Source organism: Phyllostomus discolor, chromosome 3 (assembly GCF_004126475.2).
Source record: "Phyllostomus discolor isolate MPI-MPIP mPhyDis1 chromosome 3, mPhyDis1.pri.v3, whole genome shotgun sequence".
Taxonomy (NCBI): Eukaryota; Metazoa; Chordata; class Mammalia; order Chiroptera; family Phyllostomidae; genus Phyllostomus; species Phyllostomus discolor.
In genome coordinates, this window is record NC_040905.2 from 132,488,086 (window position 1) to 132,501,290 (window position 13,205).

At 40.2% G+C, this 13,205-nt stretch overlaps 1 protein-coding gene across 1 annotated transcript in view; it reads left to right on the forward strand.

Annotated features, from left to right (window-relative positions):
* The window catches only part of FAM120A (family with sequence similarity 120A), a 126,534-nt gene that overhangs the window by 76,004 nt on the left and 37,325 nt on the right, over nt 1-13,205 (forward strand). Inside the window, 5 exon segments of the mRNA XM_028531488.2 lie at nt 5,987-6,074; nt 7,724-7,739; nt 7,742-7,821; nt 7,823-7,951; nt 11,407-11,581. Of these exon segments, the coding sequence (XP_028387289.1) occupies nt 5,987-6,074; nt 7,724-7,739; nt 7,742-7,821; nt 7,823-7,951; nt 11,407-11,581 (488 nt within the window).

Sequence of the window (13,205 nt, forward strand, 5' to 3'; positions counted from 1 at the left end):
TGATTTGTGTATGAATAACTGAGTATGTACACTGAATATCACTTAAGTGTTTTTGCATGTCATTACTGACATTTCTAAATGGATATTTAAAAGTCCTATTAGCTGGCTGGAGTAGCTCAGTGGATTGAGCGTGGGCTGCAAACCAAAGTGTTGCAGGTTCGATTCCCAGTTAGGGTACATGTCTGGGTTGCAGGCCATGACCCCCAGCAACCGCACATTGATGTTTCTCTCTTTCTTTCTCCCTCCCTTCCCTCTCTAAAAATAAATAAATAAAATCTTAAAAAAAAAAAAGTCCTGTTAGGAAAAAAGACGGACTTAAATTTTCTCCACTTTGTTGACTTAATTTGTATAGAGTTGTTCCATTTTCTTCTACAGTTACATACACAATGATATTAAGGTGTTGTGTCAAGGTGGTGTCTGTGGTATCAGCTTTACAGGTCCCCCCCATGACTTCTGTGGGACTAGGTCTGGGCTGTTAATAGTCACTCCCAGTCCCCAAAGAACTGTAGACCCATTCTGTCAGGGCCCAGTCCTCCTAATGTCTCCTGGCTGGTCCTGCTAGGTCCTGTTGCCACTTGTGCTATGTAACCTGGAACTCACTGGATCTAGTGCACCCAGCATGGATGGGAGGTCACTGGGTTGTTTATGAGTTAAATCAGCTGATGAGTGACCACACTAAGTGATAGTTATTATTATTATTAAAAAATAACTGGGAGAAATTAAAAAAAAACAAAACATTTTTTAAGTAGCACTTCTTATTTTAATTTTTAAAAATTTTTCAATTACAGTTGACATGATGATATTAGTTTCAGGTGTACAACATAGTGATTAGACTTTTATATAATTTGTGAAGTGATCACCCTGATAAGTCTAGTACCCATCTGACACCATACATAGTTATTACATCTGAAGAATTTCATTCATTGCCTTTGACCTGGTGTCCCAGGAAATAGGCTTCTAATGCATTTTTTTTCCTTCCCAAGTGGCATTGGTGTTTTTCTTCTACTTTGAGTCTTCTCAGGCTTCCATTCCAGAGAAACCACATGATTCACAAAGAATTTTATTTTATCTTTCCTAGGATACTTGGTTCCAGACAGACTGCAGGTTTTTTTCTTTTAGATTGTTACACTGTTGTGCCAGACAAATACTGACTTTACATTTATATTTTGACTTTTTAACACAAAGCAAGATTTCTAACATCTCATAAAAATTAATCTGAAGTACTTATATGTGTTAGTAAAAATTGGTAATCATCTGTGCCTGTATGTGTTCTAGCTGTCCACTGACCCATGCAGGCACTTTATGTTCACTTCCTCTGACTCTGTTGGGTGTCTCTGAACCCTCTCTGGTGGGCAGGAAAGGGATGGCTCCATGGCCTGCATGGTGCAGTGAGTCCTAACAAGCTCTGGAGAAAAGCTCTGTCTGATTGCTGTGTAGGAAATCATTCAGAACCAGGCTTTTCTCTGTACCGACTTTTTATGCAAAAATCTCAGTGTGTGGCATTAGCTTAATGCAGAGCCTAAGGAAACTGTAGGTACATGGAAACTCAGATATTTATGCTCTTTAGTAGGAGCCACTGGGTCCATCTATCAGAGCTCTGGTAGGGCTGGGGACCCATTGAGTGAGAACAGCTGTTGAGGAGCAGACAGGAAAATGTATGCATACTTGTTGAAAGTCATTTTCACCCAGTTTGACCATATCTGTGACCTTATGCACACACATTAGATAATGCTGCTGTGGATTTGATCTTTTACCAATCTTTCCTGTGTTTTTGTTCTCTTGTGGTTTTATTTGCCTTTGCTCCTTCTTTCCTATTGACAGGTAAGTCAGTTTTGGTCAGTGCTATCTTTCTTTTCTGCACCATCAAGGCATACTCCACGCATTGCTGTAGAGACAGGAGTGAGGAATCACTGTGATGGGTAAGACACTTTTACACTTGGTGTAAATGCACACCAGTCCATTTCCATCCTGGCATCACTGACCTGCTGACTAGAAAAATGTGCAGGAGAGAGAATCCAGTGGTTAGGGCAGTTGCTGTCTCTAACCAGCTTTAGTGTAGAAAAAGCCCCAAGTGTCCTGGAGTGAGATGAGGTCTTGCAGTTCATCTCTGAAAGCCCACAGATTCCTGGTCTTTTTGCTGCCACTGTTCCTGGATGGTGAGAATTGTTTTCTCTTGATTGCCTGCTGCATCAAGTGTGTCTATGTAAAACCCACCCCGAGTCTGGCTTTCCTTGTAACAGCATGTGATAATGTCTGGGATGATGGGTCAGGGTCTCAGTCCAGTCAGTGTTGCTGTAGCTGTGAAGGGGTTTCTTCTCTCTGATTCTGAATTTTATGCCTTGGGGTGAATAGGAGAATTCAAAAGAGAGGTCATGGTGGCTTCCTGCCTGGGCCATGCAAGTGGGCCCAGGTCTCAACAGGCTTCCCAGGGCGTGACCAATGAAACTTCATGTCTATGTATAAGTGGTTTCAGGATGATTGTAAGGTGTGAGTAGTCATGTAGAATGAATTGTTATGTAGAAATATTTTGAAATCTTGAATGCATTTGTTCTTCAAGGCAAGGCATTTGTTTTCATATTCAAAATTTTCTTAAGTTATGAAGTAATATAACTATCTTACTGAAATATTCTGGGTTTTAAAAAATTGGCTAGTGTCAAGATACTTTTTGTGCAGAATCTTAGATTTTATAGTACAATTATTAGAAGGTCATATGAGCATCTTAATTATGGTAATCTTTTATTTTTAGCTTGTGGTAATCTATATAGAACCAAACTAAGGTTTATAAATGTAAGTTCTGTGTGATCTTAGGTCGGACAAGCTTTCTGCTTTAGTAGCAGGCCCCTCCACCCCACCCCACCGTCCAACACACACTGCTCTATGTGTTTGCTGATCAACAGTGGGGCTGGTAACTAAGGTTGTCACATTTGCAGGCTGCAAGTTTAATGAGTATTCCTTTGTTGTGCTTTATATCACATAAAAGAGATGCCTTCTTTGTCTTGTATCTTTAGGCTATGGTTATATGGTTTATTCATATAGTAGTTGGGTACTTCTTTCATGATGGCTATGAAGTCTTATCTTCACAGAGTTTATAATTAGTTATAAAAACAGATAATAATTACAAATAATGATGAAGTGATACATACCATGAAGGAAACAGTAATGAGAATAGCAGGGAATAGATGGGGAGGGGGGATGGTCAGGGAAGCCTGCACTAAGATGACGTTGTAGCCAAGGACCTTAAAGATCAGGTGTCACATATAAAAACTTCTGCCATGAAGAGGGAGGGATAATTCAACAGAGTATGAAAGATACTTGTAATCCTTATACCTGACCAAGAATTTGTATCCAGAACATAATGACATCCTAATAAGTCTGTAAGAATCAGTAGAAAATGTATCAGGTAGTATCAGGTAGAAAATGTGCAGAATATTTGAACAGGCATGCCAACAAAAATGTCACCTATGGAGAGGTGCTTATCTTTATTGTTAACAGAGAAGTGCATGTCAGACCTGCTGAAGTTTAGTGCCTTCCCTCTCAAACGTTATCACAAGAGTGAAAGTACTAAGTGTGTCAAGGAGGGGCCTGGGGTCTCCTGCAGGGCTATAGACCCCACTGTGGGGTTCTCCCATGTGCATGATGGGATATAAACAGTGATGAACCTGAACCAGTGTGTGAGCCAAAACCACTGGGCATGAAAAGTACACGATTGCATCATTCCATTTATATGGTGTTCAAAACCAGATAAAGTATCGTTGCTGTCAGAAGTCAGAATAACTATTGTCCTTGAGGAAGGAAGTCACTAGAGTAGATCCAGGAGGGGCTCCATCCCTGGTTGCTTATGTGGCATATTCAGTTCCTGGGCACTTAATAAGTTGTTCACTTGTAACTGGTATATTTTTTCGTAGTTTTATTAGTTAAGTCATTAAAATTATAAGTAATAGATTGTTATATCTATTTCTGTATAAAGTCTTTAAGTATCCAAGTAATTTGTTCTCTGATTTCACTGAATAAATGTTATTGAGCTTTTTATGAAAAAGTACGTGAGCAGCTCTATTGATACCACATTCTAGATCATTTCAGAGCTACTAGCCTTTCCTCTTCATTTCTTGGAATACTCACTCTGGTCCTGTGTGTTTGACAAGGTTGTCCACCCTCTGTTTCCCTATTTTACAGGCCATGGCACACTAAAATCACATAACGGGTTTACTGATTCATGTCCGGACTGGGAAATGATTAGTGAATAATTGATTAAGATTCATTTCCCGAACCTCTTACTTACCCACTGGCCAATAGTAGCCACTCTTCTCTTTGGTTTTATTTACGTATGTATTTATCCTCACCAGAGGACATGCTAATTGATTTAAGAAAGCAGGGAAGGGAAGGAGAGAGGAGAGAAACATTGACCAATTCCCCCCTGTACAAATCTCAACCCAGGGCCGAACCTGCAACCTGGGTGTGAACCCTGATTGGGAATCAAACCAAACTGATCACTTTGCTCTTGGAATACTTGCATTTATTTTGATGCTTCCTTTTCATCTCTAGTGTTTCCTCTAGTTTTGTAAAATTGTAGCTTGAGATTGCACACATGAATAGCAATCTTGGACAGAGCAGTGGTTTCTCTGAGTCTTCATTGGAGACTGGATGTAGGGTAACTGGGCAGCTGGGCTGCTCCCATTTTGTGTGGAGGCACCTCCTGTGTCTCATCCTGGTGTCCCCATTTCATGATTGGGATCAAGGAGCTAGAACAAGGCTCTAAGATATTACAACATGGGGCGCAATTCTTGGTTTACGATGGGACAGGCTTCTTACCTCTCATTTTAGCATTTTTTCATAATAGAACTAAAATGAAGTTAGTTGGAAGATAGGAGGATTAGTGAGTCTTATATCTCTCCACCTGTCACATGGGTCAGTTAGAAAGATGAGCCAGTGAAAAGCTCTCTATGCTGGCATACCTGTATCCAGCACTAGTTTTTGAAGACACTTTTGGCTTAGAGCCTTGCAAGGGAGGAATAACAAATGAGTGGGTCCCTGGAGCTGTCCTGGTTGTCCCCACACTGGCATTCTACACCTCTGTGCTGAGGGCTGCAGCTCAGGCTCTAGGGTCTCTGCTCCCTCCAGAATGATGATGCTCTTCACAAAGCTTGTCCACATGAATGAACTTTCTCTTACATTGTGGCCTATAACAAACACATAAACAAATACTTTATGAAATAATATCATTTATACCACACTCACTGCATTCTGTTCCATTTTAGTGTTTAAAAATGCTGGTTAAACCCACTAAATTGTTTTCCTAATGGGTCACAATCCACAGTTTTTTAAAAAATGCTTATTGAAATACCTTATTCTGGCATTTTAGATAACCTGTAATCTTCCCCATCTCTTTTCCTTACCCTGCTTTTTTTATTACTTTGCCAAATAAAGTTATTCCCTAAATAAGATTCAGTTAACTCCCTGTTTTCTAAGCTCACAAACCCATGCTGTCTCCTTGAGCCTTCCCATGAGTAGGCTGGAACCCCCTGTGTTGCCACTTGGAACAGAATACCTTACCTTTATAAATTATGAGTAATGTGATTCAGACAATATTTAACATTCCACTGCCTGATAATTGTCAATTAAATGGGATTTTTTAAAAATCTTGTTTCTCCAAGACAACTGAGTTCCCTAAAGGGAAGGCTACATTTGTGTCTTCTGTACCTTGTGCTGCTAGCTTATCCAATACCATCGTTAAGCTGAGTAGTCAGCATGGGCTAGATGGTTCATGTTTTCTCTTCCACAGTGAGTAGTTATCACCTATCCATTGGAAGTAGGCAGAAAGAGCTCCTGTGTAGGGTTCTCTCTGGAGATGGTTTGTTGAGGGGTGGGGGGGCAAGATCAGTAAAGCACAAGGTATCCTTGAGTCTACAGCACACGCCCTTCTTATCATCGTGGTATGTTTGTGCGGGAAGTGGTTGACACAACACTAATCATGTGTATTTATGTTCAGCCATATCAGTGGGAACAAAGTTGCCTGGGAGAAGACAGGAACCCATTCAGAGCCTCAAGCACGGGGAGACCCAGGAGACCAAACAAAGGTTAGTAGATCTATACCTTTTATTCTCTCAAGTCCTGACTATTTTGCCATGAGGTGTTAGGGATTGCTTGAAAGTAAAACACTCTCTCTCTGTTTAAGCATGTTGTGAATAATATAGACATTGGCAGGGGAGTGGGGGAATCATAGTCATGGGGAGTCAGGGCAAGGAAGGGATCCCAGGGGCGGGTGGGGCCTGGTGGAAATCCAACCCTATCTGTTGTCTACATAGTATGGTCATGCACTTAGAGCCTTTCAGAGCCTTCCAGAGCCTTATGTCTTGTAGAGTCTTGGTAGGATATGAAATAAAATGAAAATAAACTATATTACATTTCTGCTGTTACCTATTAATAGTGATTATAGAAATATCTTTTTAACTGAAAGGCCATATCTATCCCTACAGCTAATTACTTAGATAACAGGATCTCTGGCTGGAAGAAGCTCATTTATATACAAGGTGACAGAATATCAGAAATCCATTTAAACTCTGAAATACTGTCACTGTTGAATTATATCCTATAAGTAACCTTCATGGATACCTACTGTTTTGCAGGCACCTTCCACTGGTTTATGTACACATGCAAAATAGGGAATATAGAAAATACTCGTGAATTATCCATGAGTTACTCTTCTTAAGACTATTTTTGGCACCTGGTAATTTAAGGAGTAAATTAAGCAGTTAGGATACATACCATTGTAAAGAATACATTTTTTTTCCTCATAGCAGAAAAAATACATATCTAGAGTAGCACAAAATCAAAACAATAAGCAATATTATTTCCAACTTTATTGTGAGAACGATAAAAATAGTTTATTATGCAAATAATAATAGCTCTTGGTAAAAAAATCAGACTTTGTTAAAGTTCATAAAGAAAAAACTAAGGGTCCCCTGGGCCTTTGTTTCCCTTCGTCCTACTACCTTGATGTTCCCCACTCTTGTTCCTATTTATGTACATACATTCCTTATTTTGGCAGTTGACTGTTACAGAATGGATATTTTTACCTAATGATATACCAAGCACAGATTTCTGTCAGTATATATAGATATGACTCATCATTTTTATGAAATTAGCTTGCTTTTTCTTAATTTTTCATAAATGCTTTCGTGTATGTAATTGATTTGGGACTCTATAATGACAAAGAGGAATGCCCGAGTTTGGGCTTTTGTTTATCCTTTAGATACCAGGTATGGTGGTGAAGAATAGACCTGAGTCAGGCTGAGTTTGAGTCCTAGTTCCATAAGTATTGACCATATACCATGGACAAGTGACATGTCCTCTCTGAGAATTATTTTCCTCATCTGTAGAGAAGGCCATGCCTGCCTGGTGTTAGGCAGGGTCTCCAAGGAAAGTGTAAACACAAAGGATTGGCCAACCAGGGGTTAGCAGGTACAGAAGCCACTGTCAACCCACAGGGGCTCCAGAGGAGGAGCCATGGGTGGGGAACACACCCAACAGGATCTGCAAGTCTTCCAGGCTTCCACTCCCCAATAAAGGCAGTATGGGTATCTCTGCCGTGTCCAAGCATGGGTGGTGCTCCCTTGGACTCAGTGGTGAAGGTGTTCATTGTGTCTTTCTGGACGGGACTATGTCATGGCTTGAAAACGGGCAGCAGGACATGAACCCATTTTCCCCTATTACCCATGCTCTGTAGGCAGAAGGTTCGTCCACTGCTCTTCAGGCAGCCAGCTTGCTGAAGGAAAGGGAAAGCAGATCGGCACTGTCCAGCCAATTCGTGCCCTCCTGTCCATGGCCTACGAGGAACCACATGGACCATCACCACCCACCTCTGCCCCCTGTCGCACCTGAGGTGCTGAGAGTAGCTGAGCACCGTCACAAGAAGGGGCTGATGTACCCATACATCTTCCATGTCCTAACGAAGGTATGTGCAGTGGTCACTCCTGGGGTATGGCTCCTTGCTTTTAGGAACTGTTTTTCTATCTTCTAAATTATTTGAAACAAAGTTTATTTTCCCCTTTCTAAACTTTGAGAAAAAATGATGAAAATTTATACTTGTAAATCCAATAGAAGAACTTGGGAAAAGTTCATTTTCTCCTTCAATGTAATATAAAATATGTTTTAAACTTCTAGTTAATGACAGCACATATTTTCTGATTTGTAATTTTATTCTCTTTTTTATTATTTTTTAAAGATGGGATGTCAGGTTTATTTTTTTTAAGGTTTATTTATTTATTTTTAGAGAGAGGAGAAGGGAAGGAGAAAGAGAGGGAGAGAAATATCAGTGTGTGGTTGCCTCTTGCAAGTCCCCTACTGAGGACCTGGCCTGCAACCCAGGCATGTGCCCTGATTGGGAATTGAACCGGCAACCCTTTGGTTTGCAGCCTGTGCTCAATCCACTGAGCTATAGCAGCCAGGGCTATTCTCTTTATTTTTAATTCAAAGTTTCCTACACCGCATTTGTGCCATAATGTCAAGTTTAATTCCAATGTCACATATGGTTATCCATCCCAGAAATGCCTCCTTGTGGGTGGCTGAGAGTGCTTTGTGTATTTTGACTTGTTCCTCTGCCTCATTGAGTACAACTTTTATAGCATTTACAGCAAAAAGTGGAATACACAAGTTGTAACATGTAGTTAGAAAATGCAATTTATCTTTTTAAATAGTTTAATAATTTCACATTACTAGTTTTATTAAATATATGCCTAATAGTTATACAGTGTGGCATGAGTTGGTTTTGAATCTTGGTGTCTTGAATGGATCTATATGTATTTAAATTTCTTCAGTAATTTGCAGTCTTTTATCACAGACTCAATGTTTAACAAGTTACCTTGGTGACCAGATTTCTCATGCAGAATTGGTTTATTGCTGTGTGTATTTTTAATATGTTTTCATTAGCATCTATACCACCATATATAATCAGACTTTTTCCTTTCTATTTCTGCAATCCATCTGTGGTTTGTAGAAGGGAAGGCAATGAATGCAAAAGTTACTCCTGTTCCATAGCACTCCCACCCCAGCTGGACTATGACTGCTAACTGATTTAAGCATTGCTTACTTTTATAAATTAAAAGACATGAAGAATATTTAGACCAGGGCTATTTACTCAGCTCCTTCATTTTAAAATTGCAGGCTTCATTTTAAAATTTCCAGGCTTCATCTATTATTTAATAGGGATATGAGTGTATGGTATTACTTTTGAAATTATGATTGTAAGGTAAACATTTTATGTTTCAGGTTCAACACAAATTGTAAGGGTAAGTGAAAAGTAACTATTGCTGGAAAAGGATTTTGCTAAGATTAAAAGGGTAAGGTTTTTAGAAGATTGTGCCCTTTTCCCATGGTGTGTTTGGGATGTAAAGTCCCTGGGTCCCAGTTATTTTTGTCCTGCCACACCGGTGGGTATGACTGGGGCAGTCTGATCAGTATGAGTGTGCAAATTGCTTGTCCTCTTCATTACTCACTGATTTCAAGGGCAAATTTTGATAAAATCACTGTGGTTAAGAAAAGTAAACTTGACTGTCTTTCCAGATTTTTAAAATGTCACCAAAATTTTTTCAGTGTATTAGGGAAAAGATTAGACTTGTAATACCTGCTGCTTCTTGTGAGCTAAGCACTTCTGGTATCAGATTGTCCATACTGAGACTTTTGCACTGGAGTGAAGTTTCATAGGAACGTTGAGTTATCAAATCCTCATTGTATTAAGGAAGTAAATACTCCCTAGATGAGAGTGTTAACCGTACAGAGCTACTACAATATGAAGGTACTGAGGATAAGGGGAAAGACCAATTTTGAAATTAAATTTGTGTGAAAGAAACAGCAAATGTTATGAAATTATTATTAAAGAGAGTATATACGAGGTCTGTCCAGAAGGTATCCAGCCGTGAACTATGAAAAATAGAAACATTTTTTGAAGAAGATACAAGCAACATTGTACATAGGACAGTGACGCCTCAGTCCCCTTCAAAGTAGGCACCTTGTGACCTCACACAGTTCTCCCAGTCACCATCAGCTGCCCCATCGTATTTTCCTGAATCTCATCCACGGTCTGAAATCTCTCCTTTCAAAGGTGACTTTAGTTTGGGAAAAGTCAGAAGTCACAGGGTGCCAAATCTAGGCTGTAGGGGGGCTGAGTCACCTGGGTGATTTGATGTTCACAAAAAAACTCTGCACAAGACATGACTCACGCGCGGGGCGCATTGTCATGATGAAGCTGCCAATCACCAGTTGTCCATAGCTGCAGCCTTCTGAGTCATACGAATAGTTTCCATGGAGAAATGTTTAAGCTTAATGCATAACTTGATGTAGATTCATTGCTCTACTCGCTCAGGTCATTTTGAATGCAATGACCACACAGTACACATGCTCACTCAATGGTGTCCTGCCATCCCACTGACTAGTATAATAAAGTCATTGTTCACTCATGCACATTCCACTCCCCTTGGCTGCCAGGTTACTGAATATTGCACAACTGTTCTTATATAACAATGGCTGGACTTTTTCTGGACAGACCTTGTATGAATATACTTCATAGACATTGAAGGTCATAAATATATTTTTATGTTATAAATATATGTAAATAAAATTTCTTGCAAAATCTCTTGAGATGTACCTTGATGCCATAAAATATATCCAAGACAGACCAGAATTTTTGTAGTTGGTCGGCCGCTGTATGCAGTTGTCCTGGAGGCATGGTCCTGTACCATAAGGAAGCCCCTGCCATGATACCTTGGATGATGAACAGAACAGGGCTCCCTTCATTGTTTGCCAGCTGCCATGCCCTCTCATTCAGTGAGATACGTCTTTTGAGTACCTGCTGCATTAGGGTGGAGACTTGATACATACCAAAAACTTGACAGTTAAATAACACACAAGAAGTACTTTTGGCTAGTATATCTTGTATGTGGTAATTTTTTATGGAAGAGCTTGGTAAAGAAAAAAATGACTTTTATATTGAATACTAGTCTCATGGATTTCATATAGGTCATTAAAAATTATGAATTTCACTGCATATGACCATCTTGACTCATAAATAAAATTTTCAAGTTCTTAGCATTTTCTGCTTTATTTGTTACCTGATGTTATCTGTGTGGGTTATTTCAAAGACTTTAGGATTATGTATGTGGTTTCCTTTGTTCTTGGTTTCAGATGGAAAGTAAAACCTATAGATTTTATTTTGACTCTTTGAGCATATGTTTTGACTACAACCTACGAAGTGAACTCTCCCTAAATATCTTGATGTAGGCAAGTTGTTAAATAATTGATTTGGGATAGAATTACAATGTCATTAACTGGAGATAATACAGTTTATTTCTTTGAATTTATTGTAAATTCAACATGAAAAATGTGCAATATTATTCTGCTTTCTTCCATGCAAAGGGTGAAATCAAAATTGCTGTTTCTATTGAAGATGAAGCCAGCAAAGACCTGCCTCCTGCCGCCCTGCTCTATAGGCCAGTTCGTCAGTATGTTTACGGAGTCCTGTTTAGCTTGGCAGAAAGCAGAAAGAAAACTGAGAGACTTGCTTTTAGAAAGAACAGACTTCCACCAGAATGTATGTACTGTAAAATCCATTGTTTGTTTTCCTCGGTTCCTCATAATCTCATGTGCGTTTTCTAAAGCCTTAGAAGGATTGTGACTGAGGTCACGCTGAGTGCCCCAACATAGAGAAGGTGGGCTTCATCTGGGCCCTTAGGGAAGGAGGACAGCAATTGGCTTCCCCCCACCTCCAGTAATGGTGATTATTAGTAAAATGATAAAACTGCAGGTTTATGCTTTAAACTGATCTGCAAAACGGTCCTGATGATCACTGTTCTGCTGTGGTTAGCATGTCCCAGGCAATGTCTGCTCTCCAGAAGTCAGTGTTCCTGGGAGGTTCCACCAGCTGACTGCTCACCACCTCTGTGTGGCTGGTGTATTGCTACACATAGCTTGATGCCAAAAGGGCATGTGTGTGTAATGGTTTCCCTTAGAGATCCCAGCCAGTTGTGTCTGGGGGTGGAGGGGGAAGTGAAAAGAGAAAAAGTACTGTTTCACATGTTGGCAAATACTGGGGTCAAAGCAGGTTTTGTCTTCTAAGTAAGCCATTGTAATATTTGGGGGAAACTGCCTTTCTATTTTAGGTAAGTTTATCTACTGATGTAGGGAAAACAAAAGTCACTGTATATTTAGTAGGACATATAGAAAAGTTTCCCAAAACCAGGTCTGAAATAAGAATATTATGAACCATGGAAGTTGCAGATTAATATCTCATCCTCTTAACTAAAGATATGTAGGGAAAGGTCACCTACATGCAGTAAGTCAGTGCAGGCTTGGGACGCAGGTGAAGGTGACCAACTCAGGGACAAATGTACAAGTGGGACTTACCTTTGGAATTGGAAACCACAGAGATTCTAGCGATGTTAAAAACTCAGTTTTATAGATTCTTAAGTTGTCTGTTTCTGATGCTATAAAACAAAATTACGATTTTACAAGTCCTTAAAATGAAGCATCTATCTGTCACTGCCCTTGCTTGAGGACAGCTGTACTGAGAGTGGTGCTGAGCTATTTGAGTGTCTATAGCTATAGAAAGTGTGCCATGCCCGAAGGGCCTCCTGTAGCTCATGCCTCTGCCTAGACCAGGGCCGGGGATTCAGCATAAACACGGAATTTTGCTAGCGGGCACTCACTTTAGGGGCCTAGTGTGTTCCTGAAATACATGCTCTCACTTTTTACTCACATGGTGTGATTCATTTGCTCAGAAAAGATGGACCTTTATAACTAGCAGAAGGTTGGTCAGTTTTTGGTGTTGGGGCGCCCCTCCCCCACCAGCCCACCTTGGCCCCAAAGCTCTGACCACCGGCCCTTTGGTTCTCTGCTGCCCTGAGTGGCTGAGCCTGTGGCCCGCTTGGTTCTCTGCTGGGGGCCACATGTGCTATAGGGTCCAGTGCAGCCCCCTTCCTCCCATGTCCTCAGCACCATACCACCATTTTGGCTTTCATGGTGAAAGGCTATTTCTTTTTTTTTCTTTTCCTTCTTCTTATTTATGTGTTCCAGAACATAGTTCTTTATGCAGCAAACTCCTCAGGAGTTTTCAGTGACCTTAACCTGGGATCCCTTGGATGAATCCCAGGACAACTCCCCTTAGCAGTGTTCACAGCAGTCTGAAGTTTCAAAATGCTGTGGTATGCACAGCTAGC